The 23,913-nt window shown below is 39.0% G+C and overlaps 2 protein-coding genes across 3 annotated transcripts in view; one reads left to right on the top strand and one right to left on the bottom strand.

Annotated features, from left to right (window-relative positions):
* f9a (coagulation factor IXa) overlaps window positions 1-23,913 on the bottom strand; it is a 123,486-nt gene that overhangs the window by 48,490 nt on the left and 51,083 nt on the right. The gene's annotated exons all lie outside the window — the stretch shown is intronic.
* The window catches only part of fgf13a (fibroblast growth factor 13a), a 93,959-nt gene that overhangs the window by 31,310 nt on the left and 38,736 nt on the right, over window positions 1-23,913 (top strand). The window contains exon 3 of one of the 2 annotated variants that reach the window (XM_072395504.1): window positions 9,614-9,781. The exons of the other annotated variant lie outside the window; for it this stretch is intronic. Coding sequence (XP_072251605.1) covers window positions 9,614-9,781 — 168 coding nt within the window. The remainder of the gene's footprint in view (window positions 1-9,613; window positions 9,782-23,913) is intronic. 2 annotated transcript variants of the gene reach the window in all.

Below are 23,913 nucleotides of genomic sequence, written 5' to 3'. Positions count from 1 at the left end.
TCTAAGATGTGCAATATCTCCTCAAACCAGCACTAGTGCTACCTTAGGGTACCCTTTGTGTAGTGTTTAAGGGTATAAGCAAACCTATCATGATCAAATGGATTGGACAAGTTGTTGCCCAGGGTACCCTTTTAGTATCAACTTGGATTTGTAGGATAATCCATTGCTAATAACTGCTCGTTTAAAAAAAAAAAAAAAAAAAAGAAAAGTTTTCCTAAACCTAACCCAAACGTTTTCTTGTCTGGATGTAACAACAAAGGTCTTCTGTCTGCTCAGTTTTTTACCTTCCATCATCGCTTCATGCATGCTCAGGTCAGGGGATTGAATTGAAGAGAGGTTTCGATGCAGTCTGTTGGTTTCTTTAGCTTCGCAATCTTTTGTTGAATTGGCTCTGTATGAATTGGACTTATTTTGAATTTAATGGATTTGATTGGATTGCAGTGAATTGGACCGCATCTTTGAAGTGCCTTGAGATAACATTTGTTATGTATCACTATATGAATAAAAATTAATTGAAATGAATTAAGCATGGCCATCAACATTCTTAACAACATTGTTAATATTCTTCTAGGTGAGGTTGTTTGAAGTACCAATATATACAGTAAAGGCAGTAGATGACGAGCTGCATTCTAGAAGTTTTGTGAACCGGCAGGAGGTCTGTCATGGAAGTGAGCCTGTATTACTCTGTGATGTTAGTTTGGATCCTTTAAAACACCATTGAGCACATGGTACTAGAACTAACAAACAAACAAAAAGAAAACCAAAATTACAGACCAAACTAGATTTAGAAAATGCATGTAAACATTGTTACAAGTTGAAATCAAGCTTCTCAAAACTTGGCTAACACACCCAGATAGTGCAGTTAGAAATCAACTCCCTCAGCATGTATACGCTGACGTTAGCTGTTCGACGACACAACAGAGAAAGTTGGAAGTGGTAGAATTTCTTGAATGTTTTCTCACACAGTCTACAGTTTCATAACACTGATTTCTCCTGCTTTTCTTTCCATTATATAGCTGCTTAACAAATGTCTGGATTTTTTCCCAAAAAAAACAACTAAGAGATTTTCCTCTCTCAAAATGCATTATCAGGAAACTGAGCCATCAAACACTAATCCCATATATTTGATGATTCATATAAAGTTGGCATTAGCTGTTCCTAAATCTCCTTTCTCTGAATGCCTGGATTTGAATCCTTTATATAATCCTGCATCAAGGCCAATTGAGTTGAGACTCTTGGGTCAATTGGAAATGACTGTAATGTCTCACTACGTAATAAATCAGTAGAGTTTGCCATAATAGCAATGCAAATGCTGGCAATATTCTTTATTTTATTTCACTGAATCAATGCAGATATCATTCTATCCTCTAACATTGGTTCTCATGTTAATAGAGGCATGTCTTTTTTCTTGTTTTCTTCTTGCTGGAAATATATATAAAAAAAAGTCCTTTAAAGTTATGGCAACATTGAAAAATCCAAAGTGAGGGAACAAGATGACTTTATATTAACAGGAGCAGAACTGATTTCATACACGTGCCTACATGAATGTTTATCTTGCACTGATCTGTCATTAATGGAAGTCTTGAAGATTCTGCACTGTTTGCACTGGATGCTAACACTGAGTTAAATCTCTGCAGAGTTTATAATCACAATAATGGCTTTTTGAGGTCAGTTCCCTTTTACCTGCTCCACCTTTTGCTCCTGTTCCTCTAAATTGTGCACATGCCTTCACTCCTCCACTTTTCTTCTCCACCCACTCTGCCTATGCTCCTCTTCTTTAACAACAGGAGATGCTGAAAATTGTGCTTTAATAAACTAAAGTGTGAGTGGTTTCTATGCCCATCTGGGATCTGATCTGGTTGGCGGAGGTACACGCTGCAGTCCATATGTGTTCCTGGAAGAGAGGCTTGGCTCAAACACTTTTTTTTTAGTCAAGTAATTAATAAAGAGACTTGTCACAACCTGTGTAGGCTTAAGGGGGATGTGATTATATGGTGCTCACATCCAATAGTGAAGCTGCTCAAAACGTATGCATTAAAGTACTAGATAGGTTTGGATTTGCTGAATTGTGTCTACACTGGTCCCCAGTTATTCCACAAATATTTGAGACTGTTCCTGAGTGGCAGTAACCAGCTGCAACGGGTAGTCATGGTGTGCAAAACACCGACACAGAGCGCAGTGCTGTGCTGTGGCTTTGACGCCAGCCATTTGTTTCGTAGAGATGGTCATTCCAGGTAAACACAGAACCATAACTCCTCTCTCACGCCTTCATTACTGTCCCTTATTTTTTTAAACGCATGGTGAGTCTTGACCCAAGGAGCTGCCTCTTCTGTGTTGCTTTTGGAGTTATTGTTTTCAGTGCTCACAGTTTTCAGACCTTTTCAAGTCTTTCACATTTGGCTATGTTTCAGACAGATCTTAACATGGATTCAGGACATACAATTTTATCCATATCAATCATTGTTGGTTTATGTGAAATAGAAGCACAAAACTGCTTGTGTGTTAGGTAGAAGTCAAAAGTAGTTTTAGGCTGACACTGACATGCAACTGCTGAAATGAACCCTTGGTTCACAGTGGGTGAGTTGCATGTCGTGAAGCTTTTCATTTCGGGCTCCCATGTTAACAGATTAGAATGTCCACACAGGCTACGTGAGCTGCTGTGCATGAGCTGCATTGCAGCTGCGAGGCATTTAGAGTTTGGACTTGGTCCCAATTTTTTTCGCACACACGTGGTAAGCAGCTGTCAGTAAAATACATTATAAAAACACTTGTTGGTCATCACATTGGCTTCATATCAGTAAAAACACACCTTTGACCACAGTTTAAGTGTACAGGCAACAAGTCGTGGTAATTGAAAATACATCTTAACTATTATGACAATGATTGATGATGATGATGAAAGTTTTTCAGTAGATCTGAGCAGTTAAATGTTACTTGAGCTGGAGCTGGGCAGCTTTCATGTCTTCAGTTTTTGAGTGATATTAACCCTGGATTACACAATGCTATGCATCTTCGGTCTTTACCAGAGGCATGCCCATGTTAAAAACTGTACAGGCAGCTGCAGCGCCAAAGCGGAAAGGTCATTTGTGTGAATTTAACATGAAGCTGCAAGTCAGCAAAACAAATGCCATTCACACGCAATGCTCAGCCTTGGGCAGAGTGACTTGTCCATTTACCAAAGAAATAGGATTATGTCTTTCACGGGGAAGGATGCAATCACATTTCTGCTGTAATTACAGTGCTGAAAGAAAGCAAAAAAAGCTTTCAACATTCAAATTTGAAACAGAGTACTACCAAAACAGTAGTTTCTCTGAAGACAATTCTAATTTCCTTAATTTCAGAATGCTGGAACCTTGAGAACTGTTTCAGTCTTCTGTTGATTCCCCGAACCATTTGACTGTTGTGTGTAAATTGATGAGGAAAAACTAAGTGAATCCATTTTACTGTAAGATGGAAACATTATGACTTTTGTAAAACTTGAAAGAATCTGAAAACTTTCTGTGAGGTCGTATAATGTTACTTTGTCAGGGTTTTGGTAACTTCACCGGTGTTTGGTGCATTTAGTTCAGCATTCTATAGTGGAGTTGGTTGAACCTGTGCTAATCATCTGATGCATGTAAGAAAGCAAATGTATCCTTTTAAAATCTTTGAGTGGAGATGAACTGCATATTATAAAACACGCTTTAAGATATCCATAAACTATAGCATAAGCATCATCTTCCGTCCTTGTGGAACATTCAGTAGTGAGGCAGAGTTGACACGGACTGAATACATGTATCATACATGACTTTGAAGAATATTTGTCACATGAGACATCTCATAAGCTACTTGGCGTCATTTATTACTCAGGTTCTGTTGATCCTATTACACTTAAACCTCTTCCCACCAGTCTTCCAAAATTCAAAGGCTAAATTATCAGCAGGCAGTATAAGGTCTACTGTACATGCTCTGTAATCCTATTTGCTCTTGTCAGCTGTTAATTGCAGTTAAAAAGAGCCTTTGCATTAATCTTCTTTTAGAGAGTGATTATTTTTCTTCTTTCTGTCTGTTCACAAAATAAAACAACTGGAATCCATGGCAGGGACAGAGATTGTGCACCTAACATTTAAGTGATTGTGTGTGGGTTTTATGTGCAAACATGCTATTTGGCCTGTTGTAGTGAGCATTTAATTCTCCTGTAGTAGTACTTGTTGTCCATTCCCCTCTTCCTCTTCCCAACACCAAAACAAAGACATAAGAAAGAGAAAAAAATCTTTGTCAGAATTTCTCTTTTAAAGGCCACTCTTTGATCCCAAATCAATACTTTTTCAAGTAAGTGCTTTGTTTGTCAATAATTGAGCCTTCATTACTGCAGGCATGCCACATTAGCAGTCAGAAGTACTCTTGCATTCCGCCATCTGCTTATTACTGTTTTCTCCTAGCAGCTCCACTCAGTTAACTTTATTGAGTGCTTTTCAAACAAAAATGCAACTTTTTTGGCAATTTGTATGACTATGGTATTGCTCAGATACCTATCTGTTTAACTAGCAATGTGTCACCTCCTACGTAGTGACTGTACATTGATGCTACTTGAGTTGTAATTATTTCTGTGACTGATATAGTGAAACTGAATTAAAATTCTGGGATGCATGAAGTTTTCTGAGTCTGAAGCTGAATCTAAATCCGAACCCCTGAGGTTTTTGATACCATGAATCATAACCTTAGTTTTGTCTGAATTCAAAGACAAAGAGCAGAATTTGTCCAAGTCCACTGTGGAAACCAGAAAGTAACACCAACACTGATGATGCATGATAAACTGAAATGTAACAACTGAAATAACCTGCGTGATATGATTTAAACCAGTCCAAAGCAGGACCCTCGATCCCAATCTTCTGTTAAAAGCTTTGTAATAAAATGTTGTTGTCAGTGGTGTTGAATGCAGCACTGAGATCTAACAAGAGCAGCAGAGAGACGAGACCATTGTCAGAGGCAATAAGGAGGTCATCTCTAACTTGCACATCATACAGACACGTAGTCACAAACACTAAGCATCTGATCATGGAGCTTGTATTTTGCTGTATGAGACTGTCAGGGTAGTTGTTACTTTTTATAAGCTGCATTTGTGTTTAACCTTAGCTTCATATATCGAATATATATCCCAGTTTTTGAAAAAACATAAAATCTCACAACAGGTTCCGTTCAATATTACCTTAAATTCCTATCTCAGTTCTGTTGTCCAGTTGAACCCCAACCCCTTCTGTGTTTCACAGTGGTGTACGACACATTGGATGGAAGATGAGATGAAGACAGCTACTTATAATCTCTAGATGAAAAAACTGAATGAAATGGCATACTGCCCACTGAGGCAGATTCATAGCTTCTTTACATATCGAGTGTTGGCGTAAATTAATTGCTTTAGCCAAGAGAGTGCGACTGAAGCCATAACTGAATTGTGTTGCATTTGAGTTATTGCTAGTGATAGTAGAAACTGTTTCTCTCTGCTCTATCATTGACCATGCTCTCTTTATATTAACAAAGGTCGCTTACTTAAGTTTTAATGGAGCAACAGGCATGCTAATTACACAGTACTACCAAATATAAACCTTGTAGCCTAAAGCATAATGAAAAATTATTTAAACGCACAAAAAGGTACATAGATAGAAACCACACATAAAGGCTTAATTTAACATTATTGTATTTATCTAAATAGCCATTGGGAAAAAAAAAATAGTCCTTGCTTGATTCATCTACCAGTTGTGCCCAGAGTGTCAACTTATATGCTCTTTGGTTATTAAAGAAAGAAGTACCAGAAGGTGAAGGAGCAAAGAAAAGAGCCGTTGTGAGAAACAATGAGCTCAGAGGGATGAAAGAGTCAAATAAAAATGCAAGCTCATTCTGTGCTTCAATAAAAACCTCAACTTCAACTCGACTTACTTTCTCTGCTGCCTGCAAGGTGACTTACAACCAAAATAAAACTGCTTTTTCTTGAGATGGAGCCACACTGAACCGAAGACTTCCCTGTAGACAATGTGCTAGATTCTGCTCCTTGTAAAACCACATTGAGGCCAGGCTATTTTTGAAACAAAAACCTCAGGCTACAGACCAGTTTCTGTGCTTAATTCTTATTCTAATTTAATGAGTAAGCCATTTGTAAAGCCACGATCACTGTGCCCCACCTTCTTGATGGATACAAACCATGACTTGAATAAACTGATATATAGGAGTGCTGTTCATTTTTCTTGACCTGTTAGTGCTGTAGTTGATTACATGTGTCCTTGAACTCCATTTGAGCTGAGGTATTTGTGGGCTTGAATGTCACTGATGATGCCTGCCCACATTAAGCTAGGTCCTGTTTGCCACAGACACAACCACACCTTAGCTTAAGCACAGCCCAGTTATTTAATGTTTTATACTACATACAGTAAGTATTGCTGACTCAGATATTTCATTTGTCATACCGTTTCTCTAAAACCTTAAACCAGACTTATACTTTTTGTTATAAGGACCTTAAATAGATGAGCAACTAACCAGAGCAAGATATACCTCCACACCCCCTTATTTGTTCTCATTTCTCTTTACTGAGAGATTTATTCCTGTCGAGGGGACAAGGACATCTATTGGAGCCTGCTGGAGGTCCAGTGGTGACTATAGATCACCAACAATCATGAACTTGGGTGACAGCTCACTCTGAGTGGCTGGTCTCATAGACAGTGAGATACCAGGCTCTACTGTATAATCCATCATACTTCCCAATAGACGCTTTTCATCAAGGCTGGGGCAAGGATGAAAGCTGTAAAAAATTATTGCCCCCCCCCTCCCATTGGTGTCCTCTTAGCCCACTATTACTCATTTTTACAACCTCTGATCAGCTGACAGTCAGCAAACTCATCAATAAAGTTCAACTGTAATTATGCATTTCTTGATATTCTCACACATATGCTCAATCTTCTACCTCCGTCATGAGCTGAGGTAGGAATATTTCTACAATGAGAGACAAGGAAGTGAGTAAGATGAGAAAAAAAAAGCTGTAGAATGCATTTACAACAGTTTGAGGTTTGACCTCTTAAACCTAACCTGTGGATGTGTTTCCCTGTGCCTTTATGTCTTTGCCTTTTAAATAATCCTTCACTCGTTCTGCCTAAAAGAGGACTTGTATTGTAGGAACTGGGAGTGTAAAACTGAATATCTGCCGCATGTTAGTTTGTCTGTGTCGGTGTGTTTAATGGGTAGTGTTGAGGGTTTAATATCACCTTTTATGATACATATTCATGCATTGTGCTTATACAGAGTTGATACACTCCTTCTTGAAGGGGACAAGTATTGATCCCACGGTGTGAAGCGTCAAAACGGGAAAGAGAGTCAGTTGAGTGTTGAGAGAAACTGCTACATGCTTGCAGGGCGAGTCGAAACAGGTGGGATGAAGCCTATAGTTGAAAAGTACCAGACACGGGGAGATAGGGAGGAGATTTCCCACAGAGGGAGAAGACATCTCAATTGAGCAGAGATGTTGTATGAGGCTGATATCGTACCAAGGACCAATCAGGGAAAGCCAAGTCTAAACCACGGCTTCTCCCCAACTTTTGGACCAATAATATTTACATCACATTTGTAAGACAATATAAAAGTTTATGTTGCAAAAGAGTGGTACCCTTTTTCTGATTAGAGGTCCACAGCGCTGTGTAACTTGAACCTTGAACCATTTAATAAATTCTGAGCTAGACTTGGAGTTTGTATTTCCTCTCTCAGACAAACGAACACGACAGTAAACATACAAGAGAGTATTGCTCCAAGCAAGAGCTAAATTACGAACGTGAAGACTTTGCTAGCTGAAATGTTAGGAAACGTGTTTCAATCAGCCTTCAGGACTTGTGAGCAATTTTATTGGCTCTGCTAAAGGATAGTTTATGGAGTAAAACGCGGATGGCCTCCATTTCAAAGCTCATCAGTTTTACGGCTGAGCATGGATTCCACTTTATCTCTCTCACGTAAAGTCGTTTATGATAAGTTGAGTTTTTAAGTCATCCAGCTACAACAGTCATGAAATACATACTGACTACCAATGATTAAGCCATAGTTCTCTATTCTGTGATGGAGAAGAATCAAAACATCTTTAGCGCCAAAAGTTTTGCTCAGTACTGATATTTCTGTGTAGCACATTCAAAAGACAGATAAGCCAGTGTGGAAGGACAAGTGGAAATCTTTTTAAAAGTGAGGGGGGGCCAGATGTGTTCTGCAAGACTCAATGAAACGTGAGCTTTCAGAATCATCTAGTTCCCAGGCTGCATGCTGTGTTCAGTAACTTTTAAGAACTTAAAAAAGGAATCCATGTGGCACTGTATTGTCTTTTCGATATGTTTTTGTGTTGGAGTGACTAACGCAGAAAACTGCATGTGCCTCTTGATTTTATTTTTGTGGAGAAGACACTTATGTCCGGTCCATGTGAAAGGGCATGATGCATGTTTTTATATGTACTCTTTTAGCTTATATTTGGTTGTTTAGCAAGTTCATCTGGAAATAAGAATGTTTTTCTCGTTTCAGACCTCATAAAGAGTTAAGTGCATATTTGTAGTATTTTTCATGTTGCTTTATTTTCCCTGTGACTTTAGACAGACTAAAAATCTTAAATGTTTTAGCACATATGTGTTAACAATAATGGTAGGATTAAGCATTGTAGTTGTTCAACCACAGCTACTGATTAATAGCATTCTCATTAAGTAATAAACATGGCTCTTAAATCCATGAAGGAGAGAAGATACCATTTATTTTGGCTGATTCGCATGTTGCTAATCCATCAACAGAAAGAAATTAGGTCAATGATTGAAGCTGAGCAGGGACTGCGCCCAGAGGAGGACAGATGTAATAGGTCTAGTGCAGACAGACGGAAACAGAGACACAGGGATTTTCACAGGATCCCAATATTCCTATGGACACATGCACAGTACAGTGATAGATGTTCTCTTTAACTTTATAGCACGCATGACTTCATGAAAGTAAACCTGCGTCTCCCAGTGTGAGCTGGGAGCCTGTGCATGCCTTTACATCTGCTTGCCTACTCATAGTGAATAAGGAGGGAATGTGATGAACAGAGGGGCCATCATCGCCACCTATGTTTCAGGGAAGCTAACCTGATGCATAAGAGGGCTGCCCTTTGCATCATATTTTCACCCGACTATACTCGTCACCCTATAAAGCTGCAGCCACTCCTGGTTCAGTGAATGCTAAAAGCCTGCCATAACACTGACTCTGAACATTTAGCTGTTGTTGTTTTCCCTAATTTTTCCTTTGTTGGTGTTATTTTAACAATTTTCCTTTTTAGTGAACCGACAATATATTTACAAGAACCCCCGCTGTTGTTTATTTGGTTGTCTTTAATTTGAGTTAATATGTGATCTTGGTGTTTTTGATCTAAGCCTATCCATTTGTTTCTCTTACTCGTCCTACTCTACTGTCTCCTTCTGCTTTCTCTCTGACTTTGTGCTATTGTACTGGTATTTAAAACTATTGCTGTTGCTATTGTTTTGTGTCTTTTGATTTGCCTGTGTTTCTGCCATGTGTTTTTGCTGTTGTTGTTTTCTTTTGTTTCTGTGTGGTGAGCCTTCTAACCCCAGTTCATTCTGTTATGGCACCACTGCAGTCCAGGATGATGCTGCCCCAGGTACCCAGGAGTACATTATGTTACGGCAGGACTCCATCCACTCTGCGGATATAAGGAGTAAAGGGTCCCCCTTTCGTGCTAAGTGTCACGAAATCTTCTGCTGCCCGCTGAAGCAAGTCGTCCTCAAAGAGAACGCAGAGCCTGAAGGTTTGTTCGCACCCCATCGTTGTTTTGTTTTGCTGATGCTCCTCATCTCTACTGCCTACTCTTATCTACCCTCCTCATATCATATTCTGTCTTGACAGATTGTCTAACCCTTTAAACTTTGTTTTCTTTCATTCCTGTCTCATTTTAAGAGAGCATCTGATGTGCTTCTGCCCCCTTTGTACCATGGTTGTGTTTATGCATGAACATTTACAAGAGTGTAAGTGGATGTGTTCAAGCACAGCATTCAACTTAATTCTCAGGGGGTACTTGCTTGCACAGAACCCGTCAGTTGCAACTCCTCCTGGGCATTGTCCAGTGCAGTGTGTTTGTATGAGTGTATATGTGTGTCTGCCTGCATACCCCTTATGTTGAGGAGCATAGCATCTGCAGCTCCTGCACACCCCTCCCAACTCCAAACCATTAACTCGGTCATTGCCACCCTGAGGCACATGCATAGACCAAAACAAAGTGCAAAAAGAAAAGGGGTAATAGATGGAGGCAGCTGCAGCCCTACTGTGTTCCGTGACTAGGCAGTTTTAATGGGTACTTCTATTTCAACAGGCCTCCTGAAAAAAGTGCAAGTCTTTAATCATCCTGTTCAGAGGATTATGGATGATATTTGCAACTAAAGAGTGATAAGCTCAGTTGCAGACTGCAAGTCAGCAAGCGCCCCTCACCCTCTTTCCTCTACATGCCTCTTATGCTTCTGCCTGTGGTTTCATGCTCTTGGTAGCCGCAGCTTTGCTTCTGTCCCCCTGTCCCTACCTGCCAAACATTCATTTAATCCCCCCCTCGCCCTCTTGTTGTGCTTCAGTGCTTGCAGCAGCATGAGAAATAAGTGTGAACTGCATATAACCAAACTTTGTGTGGTTAAGTAAATGTATCATAAAATTAGAATAATAATATAAGAATAAGAAATGATTTTGTGTTTCAAGCATGCGACTATACCCAGCTTTGTCTAGCGCTTAGGTTCTTTGACTGGCACATTAATCATCTATCTCTCAATATAGTGCTAAGATTGTAGCAACTGCCTTCTTTTGCAGACATCCTGATAGGTAAGAGATGAACTCTCCCACTACTGATATGTTTACTGCAGTGTTTTGGTCCATCTTCTCTTGCATCTAAAACTGTATCCTTCTTGGTGGTATTTCTGTGCTTGGATGTCAGTTAACCTGTAGATAGCTTCCTGTTTACCCTCTGAAGAGCTCAAGCACATGTACTTATCCTTGTGGGAAAATAAAGAGAACAGGAGAGATATAAAAGTGGAGTGCTAAGAGAGGTCTGCCTGGAGAAGTACAAATGTATTATTCAGTTTGTCTGCAGCTCCAGTTGGACGTGACTGAATTTACAAAGGAAGGAGGGGAGACTACAGCTCTTACGTAAGCTGTTCACAAGACATCATTAATGTTGATGCATGATGCGGATGGAAATTGTGTGTGGAACAGGCACTACAGATACACAGAAACACACAATCTCCACTAATGTACTATGAATAATACATTTAAAGAACAAAGTTGTAGTTAGATAGTTTATGGTTACATTTACCTTTGCTGGATAAGAGGTATTTGATGGGAGCCTGTATGTTTTGGGAGATCTATGGTAAATCCCCTATGTTACCATGGCAACATTATTCCAACTGCTTTGCGTTGCACCTAATGAGTTTTGTGTATTCTAGATGCAACAGGATTTAGTGTTAAATAGTGTTTGTCAGTCAGAGAGAACTAATAGTTTGACCATCTATTTCCCTATATGGTTCAGATTTTACTGTCACTAATCCGCTGATGCATATACCACCACTGACCACGACACAAAAGTACAAGTACTTTTGCAAGGACATGCTGAGCAGCATACATGCAGCCCATAGATTTCGGTAGCACACCAGAGTATGAGTTCAAGTCATATCAGTGAATTTCTGCTGAGCTGCAGGGAGCCCAAGAATAGATGCAATCACTTCAGCCAGAGTGCTCTGGACTCTATCCCCAGACCTGTGTGTGCTACCTGATGTTGGTTTGTTCTCTTTGGCTCAGTCTGTGACACTACCTCCTGATTCATTTATCTCTTCATTCTGTTATTTTGTCTTGTTTCCTCTCCTTCTGTTTTGCTCTTTGGCACTGTTTTGTTTCTCTAGAGCAGAAGCAAAGGATGGTGCCTTAGGGGCCGATCTCTGTAAATAGCCATCCATAATTCAATCGACTGCAAGACTTTGTGTTTACAGTTCCAGGCTATGCAATATACACACAGACCGACAACGATCTCTACAGAGATGTAAACACAGACGCGCAAGGCTTGAAATGTATGTGTGATATTTGTGTGAGCTAGAAATTTGAACAGGAATAATTATTGTTATAATATCATTTAGTCTGCAGTGACCAGCAAGTTTGATAAGAGAAATGTCCTAAACGTTTCTGGGTTAGATGACAGAAGTTTGAAACTACTAAACAACATAAGAATTATCTGCATTGTAGAAAGTAAATATCACACACTGTCAAATTTTGACCTGCTTTATTGGCTCTTAACAAAATTACTTAAAGCTGCTCACCAATGACAGCCGTTTTTGCTCAAAAACATACTGTTGTCCGTCTTTAAATCTCTGTCTCACATACACAGCTACATTATTCTCTCTGTCTCACACATATTCAGATATCCATAAGCATTGATAATCATTTTGTTGCTATAGAGTTTTTTTTCATTGTCACTGACGATATTACATCAAAATGAAAATCAAAGGAATGGAGAGAAATAAACTAAATTCGAAGCTAAAGCAAGGCAGTCACACTTTCTGCGTTGTTTTAAAAGTTGCAGTCTCTTCACTGGGACAGCGTTTCTTTGTTGACGTATATTGTATATATAGTTAACAGGGGGAAAAAATATCTTAGATATCCTTTTCACAGTTAAATTACTGAAACCTCATGTAATCCTTAGACACAGTAGAATTCTATATAGAACGGGGACTTTGGATTTTTTTTCACATCACTGATGTTGGAAGCATTAAGGACAAATCTGTTAATGGCTGGTATTAACAGAGAGAATGATCAGTGCAAGCTCAGCCTGTTTACAATATCATACAGTTTACATTTGCACATCTCCGGCACAGGTTTTATTTTCTTTCTATCCTTTAGCTGTAAATCACACAAGCAGCATTTCATATGAAAGCAGTCAATAAACAGCTGGGTTGACTTCTCTCCAGATTAGGTCAACTTTGTTTTGTTTTTTTTATATTTTTGCATAGATATTTGAGCTTGAGCAGAGCAGTTGATTAATTGATTTTGTTGTTAACTAAGAAATATAATGAGATGCATAAGTTACATACAAAATGAGGTTCACCTCCTGCGTTGCTCAACATCTTTATTGACAAAATAATTCATCCGCTGCCCACTCAGCCAAGAAAATGTAAGCAGAAGTGCAAGATGAATGAGTGGTAGTACCATTCATTTCCCACATCCAAATGTAGACTGCTGGGCAGTGATTCACAACAAAGTTGACATGGTGCAATTAGATTTCAGGGGGATGGTGTGATAACAGTGCACCCGCGCAGCTGCTTCTCTGAACAGCACATTGCTGCATTGTGAGGAGAGACAACACACGGGATGCAACATGATGCTCTCATATCACAAAAGGTGCTACTTTGATTTTGTTTCTGTCTTTCTGCACTAAGGCAACAACTCTGTTCATCTAAGTCAATACATAAATAGACTATGTATGAATAAATCATGTGTATGATAATGTGATTTGGTGCCTGGAGAGAGCAGGCTGGAAGGAAAGCGTCAATGTCACATCAGCCCTGTAAGTCCTGCTTACAGATGACAGTGTAGTCCAGTCATCTGTAAGAGCACATAAGTGCATTTTGCATGCGCCCTCTTGTCCAGATGGCAACTGGGTGCAGTAGGAATGTGATATAACTTACTGTAACATATTACATTAAGTGCAGTGTGAAATAAAGCCACATTGAGCTGATTTGTAATACTAATAATCAGAGATGTTAAATAGAGAAGTGTATTAGTTTATCTGTAAATCAGAATGTAATTTATCAAAAGGTTAAAGAAAAAAATGTTGTCTGCTCTACTGATGTGATACACAGTCAACTATTTCCATGTTCACAGTTGTCAGTTGACACCAGTCGTGGCACCTCTCAGGCTTAAGTTAAGACAGCTGGAGTTGGGGTGCATGAAAACATTAACCAAAAACTCTGGGGAGCGATAGTGGTTGGGCTCATAACATTAATCATTGTCTATTTAATTGACTTTTCTCTAGGATTTTTCTGCACAACTCAGGTCTTTTACTCAGACCAAACTTGCAATGGCAACACGAAGTAAGTAAATTAGCAAAACAATTTGGACCAATTTTTCAGATATACAATAAATTGCTTTACCATGAATGGATACAATGCATTAATCTACACATGCTGTTCATATATAAAGCATATCATACCAGGATTGCTGAAGAAAGGTTGATCTGCACTGTCATTCCCACATATATTTATCATCTGATACTTGCAGCAAATCATCTGCCGTATCACCAATTTTCCATCATCAGCAAACAGTTTGTCAGCTGAGCAGGCTGCTCCTCACTGCTCACAGCAGAGAAAGGGACAAGAATGAAGAGTGGACTGGAGCAGAATGCATTTGTCAGAATGAGGTTTAATTTCTGCAGTCCTCATTTGTTCAATCAAACTGCATTTCATATATTTCTCATGTTGCTTGGCTGAGGGATTAACTTTGCTTCTGAATGTTAACACTGTGGGGGAGAATTCAAATTTATTGCTCCATGGGAGTAATAAGATGCATTTACAGGCCATTAGGAATATCATTTTATATTCCACATAGCCAAATGCAGTAGGCGTTTGAAATATTTTCCACATTAGCATTTTTACTGATACAGATACACCAATCAACAAAATTATTATGGCCATCTGCCTAAAAGTGAGCAGGGCCTCCATTTTTCACCAATAAACCCTGACTCTGGACACCTCTAGACATCTGAAGGTATGCTGTGGTATTTAACACCAAGTTGTCACGAGTAGAACCAAACCAAGCCAAGTTCTTTTGTTACTCCATGGTCCGGGTGATGTTATTGTGCCCATTATACACTGCCAGAGGTGGATCATGTCAGTATGGGCACCCTGACCAGTCTGTGGTCTCTTCTCCCACTTTCCAATTGGAACCAGCATTTACACAATTTGGGACCTTATTATGTCCTGACTACTGCAGAGTGGAAAACCTCCCAAAAGAGCTTTCATTGTGTTTATGACTTTTCCTGTTTTTCTTCTGATTGTAGAACAGGGTTGAGTCACAGAATGTTTACTTGCTCCCTTTTATATCCCACCTGCTGACAGGTGCTATTGTAATGGGATAATTAGTGTTTTCCACTTCACCTTATACTGGTCATAATGCTATGCCCGATAGGTGTGATCCTCATCATGCTCACTGCCTGACTAAGATATGGGAAACCTTCATTAAGCACTGAAAACTAGTCCATTTCACAAATGGCTTGGCGTATCGTTTTAGTCAGTGTAACTCTAAACCCGAACAAGCAGTAGAGCTGTCATGTTAAAGTAACTGTGACACAAGCAGTGTGTACATTTTCTTCAGAGTAAACAAGCGTTTCGCTGTTAAATTGGTTCAATGAGGCACACTGCTGAGTCAGCACCATGTTAACAGGAGGCCAGCAAAGTGGCTCCTTACAGCTGCCAGGGTGAGGATTACAGATTATAACAAATTAGTGTCACTTATTTGGGAGAGGAAAGGATTTTGTGGAAATACTAAACTATACTGTGAAAAATGCTGTATCCTGATTTTAAGTAGAATAATATAGTCTTCCTCCTTGTAGCTTCAGTTGCATTGGCACCTGTGAGACTTCTGTTTGTCCTCTTTGATATAACCCCTCTAATCATTATTCCAGCAGGACACACATTTTGGGTTTTGTCTGCTTTCCCAAAATAGGTAGTGTAGTGAATGACCAAGAATTTTATTGGTTTACATGTGTTTTAGATTCAACTGGATGCAAGCCTTTATTCATTTTTTGAAGAATGACATATCTACTGAGAAAGGTAAAAGTAAATACCATCTAACACATGAGAGAGCAAGAAGATAGAGCAGATCAGGTTTTTATGGTACTTTTATTCAAAATCTATGGACATTTTTTTCACTTACATTTCCCCTCTATTGTCTAAAACCCCGTACCAAACCAGGCAAAATCAATAGGCTGCACGCTATACTGTATTTGGTCCTCTGCCAACACTGCAGCATGCCACTGCTAGTTATTCAACAGCTTGCTCCTCACCCCAAGTCATAACACAGACATTTATTGGTAGAGACTGCCCCCTCTTCTTATCTGTTCCCTTTCTTCCGTTGGTGTGGGTTCACAACAACTTCCTTATTTCATGTATTGTTCAAAAACTCTATTTCAGAAAAGTTAAAGTTCATGCTGTGTAAAATATAAATAAAAACAGAATCAGATGATTTGCAAATTATTTAAATTCAATATTTGATTTTAAAGCAAACAAACAAAGAGATGAATAAAACGATGAATGAATTTGAATCTGAAGTCCAAACACTTGACTGAAGGCTGATGTGTTGCATCAGAGATGTAAACTTTTGGAAACCAAGGACACCTGGTGCTGTATGTTTCAAAGCAAATGGTTTTTATTCATTCTTGTTTGTTAAAAGATTTCAGCTGTTGAGTTCAGTTTATAATTTCGTGCTGAAAAGGTTTCCATTTGGTTACAGATTGGGGCTGCAGACAGGCCAGAGAAGAACCCAGAGTTTTTATTATGGAAGCAAGCTATTGTGTAGAATGTGGCTTGGCAAGCAAGGCATTTTTCGAAAACATATTTTGTTGGGATGGCAGCTTATGTTGTATATGTCTTTCAGCATTTATGGTGCCTTCACATATGCAGCCCCCATACCGTCATGAATGCTTTCTTTTGAACTATGTACAGATAATGAGCCAGATGGTCCTTCTGCTCTTTAGCCCAGAGGATGCATTGGCTCTTTTTTTTTTTCCATGGAAGAGTTTTACCTGCATTTGTGGATGCAGTTTTGGTCACTAGCAATTATTCTCAAAAGTGTTCCTGAGCTCATGCTGTGACTTCCACAGCTGTACCATATTTGTTTTTATGCAATGGTATGAGGGACAAAAACCATGGCTATTCATTTGTGGTTCCCGCCTGGCTCCTTTTCAATATATTATGTAATTATGTTATAAAATACATACTTTATTTATTCATTTATTTGCTTGTTTGCTTACAAATTTACATTGAGAAATGTTACATTTTAAGTGCTAAACCATTAGCCAAAAGATTTTCTGTACAGCGATAAATGCCTCTTAATCTGCTCTTTGGCATAGAGTGGCAAATTAGGAGCTTAAAGAGCATTGGGGAAAAAAAAGACTGCTTTGATGTTTGACATTTACTTTGCTCAACGTGTACAAGTTCTACTTTCTACACTCATGACTGTGCATCATCAGAATAGCAATCAATTAGATGGATGCTGCCATATGAAGCAATTCCACCCTTCCACGACATAGAGATTAAAAGCATTTGAAAAAAAGATGGTATGAAGATGCAATCAGTCGGGTGTAAACAGAAAAAGAAAATCTAAGATACTGGACGCTGACGCAGCCTAATGTGTGAAACTAACAGATAGGACGAACAATGTGGTATTTACTGTGGAATGTCACATTTTCAACATATTGCCAAGAAAAAAATGCCAAATGACAGTTCATACAATCTTCTTCCAATGCCATTTGTAGAGGAAATATTAAAAAGACAACAGTAAAACTACTCCATAAGTGAGTGGGATGGTCTTACACTATAATGTTACTGACCCATTTCTAATTATCCTAATTAGTTGTTAGATGCTTAACCAGAAGTTTGCATTTAAAATGTTGACTTCATTCTGCTTTATAGAAATTTCACAAAGGATCTTAACTTTGGGGAAATGGGGATGCATGTATCAGTATCTATATTGATTATAATAACATGAACAGAGGATGGTAGGGCAGAAGGTGCTACTCAAATCAACACATAATCAAAACATTTAAGACTCAGTGACCAACTAATTGCTCAGGAAAAGAACAACCAAAAACACCTGCCTTACTTTACTCTCTAATCGAACCAAAATACAACAAAGAGAAGCACCTCCCACACTGGCATATTGCAGAACAATAGAATGAACTAAGATGTGTGAAAATAAACGCTCAGCCTCAGAAAGTAGTTAAGCTTCATATACACCACCACACAGAATCAACAACAACGTGTCAAAACCATCAAAAAACCAGCAAATCTGAGCCAAGGGCAAGTTGTTCTCAGAGCCACAGCTGCCACGAATGACGGTTTCCTGGAGCCTTTAAAACAAGCGCTGTATGCCAGCAGCTGGAACACCATCTAATCTAGTCCTGCAGGAGACGGGCAGAAGAGTTGAGGTAGCCTCGTTGGGCATTGAAGTGCAGCCCTGCGAGGGCCTGTTTTCTTCATCCCGCTCCCGCTGAATTTCTGACCATTACTGCCCGCTCCCGCAATGTGTATGTCCACTCCCGCCCGCTCCCGCAAAACTTTGAGAATTTATGCCCGCACAATAATAGAAATGCATTGATTTTGAGTCTTCTCCCGTCCCGTAGGAGAAAACACGTCATTTTATAGGCTATTAATAAAGAGATTCATGGACAATTGAGAAAATTCTCCAAATGTCAGACTTGCCTTGCTTTGTCTTTGTGCTGTAAATACCTTCTTTGAGCTTAATTTCCACATTATTTATTGACATCCTGTTGCTAGGCTACATCCCGATCCCGCAGTGCCTGTTATTCTCTTTTGCAGCAATCCTCTACCAACTTTTACGTATATTCCCCTATTCCTCTTACTGGCCTCCTCCATCCATTCCTCCTCAGGTACTTCTAGCTCCAGCAAAACTAACTGCTTTAATGTGTCCGAAGTCAGCACTATGGCTTGCCCGAGCACAATTTCCATAATTTTCTCCGGGAATTTTAGTTGTATTCCCATGTCGACCTACTCTTACGAATCATGTGCTGCTCTAAGAGGGCGACTTAGACCTTTGACTTTGTGGTGTTTACCAGCTCTTCCAAATACAATATTACGCCATGATGGTCTGTGGTGCTCTTGGCTTGGTTTATGGTGCTCCAGATGGTCTCCGTTATTACTTTCAGCACTTGGGTATGTTGCCAGCAGAATCAACCCTCCCAGAGTGCTTTAGGACAGCTGTTCAGGATGTAATCATGTGTTTCCCTTCCTTTGAACAAGAGACATGATAGTGCGTCAACCCTGTCCCAACCAAAGAGGTTGGATGGCCTGTGCAGAACATCGCACATGGACTGAAGGATGAATGTGTTGTGGAAGAGTTTAGCCTTCCCCAGCTCTGACCTCAAGATGTTATGATATAGTGCTTGCTCCCATCTCTAACGTCTGCTGTGGATCATGGTCATGCATGATAACTGTGGAAGACCATGCTTACGAGAATAGAACTAGTTTTTAGAGATCAATCAGATTTTTAGGCTCAAGACTGGCTTATACACTGCTTTAAGTTTCCAAACACGTTTCTAAGAAAACAGCCAACATACTGGGATCAATCTATCCATGTGTATCTCCTTTCCCAATCATCTCCACACCGCACTGTACACCCTATAGGCTATATGTTCATACTGTGTGTTTTCTGTTTGTAATATGACCATTTCTTTCTTTTTTTCTTTCATTCTTTAATCCCAGCTAGTCAAATTTGCCCAATTTTTCTCTTGATAAATCTTGAATCATTAAATCTTTGATTGATAAATCTGGCAAAAACAATATATAGGCACATTTCTGCCTTTGTGCATACACATAGTTTAGGGTTGGGAGTGTAGTATTATGCATCTGGCCCCAGAACTGTGCCATGTTAATGAAGACTGAGAGAACAACAGACTATTTTGGCTGTGTCACATGTAGACAGCTGGAAGGTCATCTTGGGAGCTGGCAGTGTTATATAAAAGGAAGTTAGAAGTTTTATCTTAGGATGCTCCAAGTAATTTGCAAGCCTTCCAACCAGGCTAATGCTGCCTAGAATTCATACAGACACCTAATTTTTCCCATCATGTCATCTGCCAGCCTCTAAGATGATTCAGCTTTTCCGAGGAGCCAAAAGAAACTGAGATTAAAGACTATAAAAGTTATGCCGTACTCCACATGCAGAGAGTGTGCTGTATATTGATACTGCCAATGGTAAGTGTTAAAGAAATGCCAGTAAACTTGCAGTCAAGAACGCTTAGTCAAAAATGGGTTTGGGAAAGGCCAGTATTTAAACAACACTGTTGAATCTTTAGCCAGTCGGGAATCCTGTCATTCAGTGTTTTTGTGCATTGCACAGATGACAAATGATTAATTTACTCCCTGTTTTTTGCGAGTTAAATATTTCATATCATGTATCATTTTATATGTCAGAGAAGATAAACAGGAAAAGATTACACATGACTAAAAGACCTGAGTGGAACTAGGAGAGGGATTGAAAATTACTATAAGATGTAATTTTCTAAATGCTTCTATTACTGATTTGGTAGCTCTTCAATTGTCCAAAAGTATCTCTTCCTCCTCTAGCTTGTTTCAGCTGCTCCCTGTGGCACTCTTCTGTTTGCTAAGGTGTGCAGGGCTTCTTGATTACTTTCTGTGGGTGTCAAATGAGCTCTTATGTAAGCGACTCAATTGCCTTGTATGACGTACCTTATACCTCCAACAAGCTCCTGTGTGGTGCTCCTGTGTCTTTCACTTGTATACCGTGAACCCAAGTCTTTATCGAGGACTGAAATCTAATTTTCCAGCACACAGACAAATAAGCAAGCGAGACATGCGAATGCACTGGACAGAATAAACAAGAACATACTGTCCAAGGTGCTGCTTCTGCGTGGCTGCGCTGAATCTCAGTTGTCAGGTGGTACGTGGACTGTATTTGTATATTGCTTTTCTAGTCTAGTTGACTAGTTCACAGATAGATGCATCAGTCGGTAACATGGGGTTCAGTGTCTTGCCAAAGGATGCTTCGACATGCGGCTTGGGGAAGCTGAGAGTCGAACCACAGACCTTCCGATTGGTATGCGCTTGATCTTCCCCCTTGAGCTACAGCTACAGGTGCTGGTCAGACACTACAGAATGCATGCAACCGCTACAGTGACGCGAGATAACATATATTCTATCACTATACAGTCAGCAGATTGTGTTGTCTTTCTTCTTTTGTATAAAAACCACATCAGAGCTTTGAGTACTTTCCAGTTTTTTTTAAAGTGAAATGTAAATATAAAATTCAACTCATTGTTCATAAAACATTTGACTATAATTCTCCCAAAAATTACAGCAGCTTACAGGGTCTCTTATCAAACAAATCTCTAAATCAAGTACTACTGTAAACGAATTGCTGAAATCCAACTTTATTTAACATGAAAGACAGAAAAGAAATCTCATTTTGATGTTCCACTTTGTAGTTTAATCCCTTGCTCACAACTGGCAGCATATTGACCAATATTACTTGTACAGCTCAGAGGACACCTCATTTTGATGAAAATATTTCAGATTGTAACCTGCTTTGTGCCCACTCATAGTGAGGAACGTTCAAGCCTCCGACGTCTTAACACATGTGCCTATGATGTTGCTGTCTGTGTCTATGTGCACATGGTGTGAACTACTGTGGGGCTTGTGTGTTAATCTGACCACCACAGAATGAGATGTATCTAATTCTAAGGCTAGTCCCTATTTTTGACAGATATATCTATAAACCAGTGGACTGATCAGGGCATTTCTGTCTTTTTACTTTTCCTATAAGAACATTTTCCTGCTTGGACTTGTTTGTCTCCTCTGATTGTTTCATGAATGTGCGCCTTACTGTATAGCCTTACTGTATAGCTGGTGTTAAGGTTTGCCCTCTAATCCACTGGCTGAAGAGATAATTAGAAGACGCACATCTCATCAGCCTCGGCCTGCATACATTGACAGCTGTCTGTCATTTCTTTACTCTCATTACCTCTCTCACGCACAGGCAGAAGGAAAGACTAGTTCAAAAGATTTATGAACAAATAACAGCATCTGCATGTGTCCTAACTGTTGAAATTACATCAGTGCTTTCTTAGTGTCCTGATTAATGCTTGGCAAGTGATCCTTACACTGCTTTGTTGGTGTGTGTATGAATAAGATGTCACAGGCCTCAGATACATGTTTAGTATGATGTAATGGGGAGCAATCAGTCAGACAGTAAGCCACAGAAGCAGTTATTCAACAGTGCTGATCATCAAACACACACAATCAATCGGCCAGTGCCTAATCTGTGCATTGGTTAATATGTCATAATCCCCCCATGGTATCCCCCTCATGACTCCAGATAATGGTGGGCTTTATAGGTCATGCCTATTCAGCTAGGTCATTTGCCTCTAGACTATGGTACAAATCTGATCTAGCAGTGCAAAGACGAACCTGTTCTGACTTTTCGAATGTGACAGCATGTTTTTGACAGTTACTTTTGCAAGCTCCAGACACAGAATATCGCAGCAGCTGTGTGGCTTTGGAGCCACAGCCCTTGTAATATGATATGAGCTCCATGCATTTGCACTGATCCTTCAATGGGTAGCAATGGGTAGCAAAGGGCTAAGTGCAATCATTCAATCATTTTAAGCATAACCTCTGACTTACTGCATGCCTCAAGACTCAACTTGGCAGCAGGGCCTAATAGAAGGGGGAGCTAAGAGTGAAAAAGGCACTTCTATCCATAGTTGTTCTTATTATAGTATTAATTTGGATGACCACATTCCAGAAGATCAACATATACAGAAAGATTTATTCCATGCATGTGCACTTTGAATGAAGCTAGTGTTCCAGTCTGTGTCATTTTTAGAGAGCATCATGCACATCCTCTGAACAATATATCAATTATAATCATAGAGGTCCTATATATTCTCCCAGTATTGAATTCACAATACTATGCTTGTACTGCTTTTTTTTTGTTCCCCTTTGTCTGTTTCATGAAGACAAAATAAGATCTTATAAATATTGCACATGGTTAGCTTCTATTTAACTATTTTGTAACCAGAATCAAAGGGAGGAATACATACACAGAGATGCAGCTCTTCTTTTATGAATAGTCTGATTTCTGAACTCAGAACAATTTAGTTAGAGCACTGGAGGCTTAAACATGTTTTCATGAGCCAATTTAAGCTAAATTCAAACATTAGTTGTTAGAAATTACAAATACGAATATGTTAAAAACTGTGCAACTTCAACACTATTACATTTTTGTTGTAAACTATGTATATACAGTAAAACACTGCGTTACAATACTGAATTTTTTAAAGTTTTAGTGTCTAACTTTAATGTTGATCTGTCTGTAGAAATGCAATAGAGTATTCATCTATATGTTTTCTGTAAAATAGAATTACATGAATATAGGAATCATGACAGTCGCTGCAGTTCACCTACCTTTTGTACAGTAGCTGAGAAGAGACAAACCAAACACCAACCTCTAAGATGGGCTTGTTTTTGTGGCTGCAATAGTATGTATTTTTTTCTCTTTATTTTTTGTTTTTCCCACCTGGGTAGCAAATGGTTGATTGCAATCAGTAAATTGTGTCTCTAGATTTCCCTTCATTGTATACACTTGACCTTTTAAATTATTCACCTTTTTGCTGTGTGCAGAATCGCTTGCTCCAACATTTTCTTTTGGTCTAGTATCACAAGGTTTATGCAACTTCTCTGATTTCCAACAACATACTTGTTCTCGGGAATCCAATACTGCTCAGCATCTGAGTCTTGGCAATCGAATATACATAGTTTGTCTCTACTCCACTTGAGCTGTTAATGTCTCGCACCATTTAGTGCTCATTTTTCAGTGACTATTCTTTGTCTTATAAAAAATTTATAGACGCAAACTTGAATGACCCATCTCAACCACTCTGTTTAGGTATGTAATGTACAAAGTGAGTATATATTATGCCATCTCTTTTTCATATCTTAATACACTTACCATCAAGTAACATCTCAAACATTTGTTAAGATAACATTATATCTTTATTTATATATACATATATATATATATATATATATATATATATATATATATATATATATATATGTACATATATGTCTATAAGATATATTTTCAGTGCAAACATTAAAG

This window comes from Leuresthes tenuis, unplaced genomic scaffold, assembly GCF_036924035.1.
Source record: "Leuresthes tenuis unplaced genomic scaffold, fLeuTen1.0.hap1 SCAF_11, whole genome shotgun sequence".
Lineage (NCBI taxonomy): Eukaryota > Metazoa > Chordata > Actinopteri > Atheriniformes > Atherinopsidae > Leuresthes > Leuresthes tenuis.
Note: the sequence above shows the minus strand (reverse complement) of the source record. Positions and strands in the feature narration are given on the sequence as shown.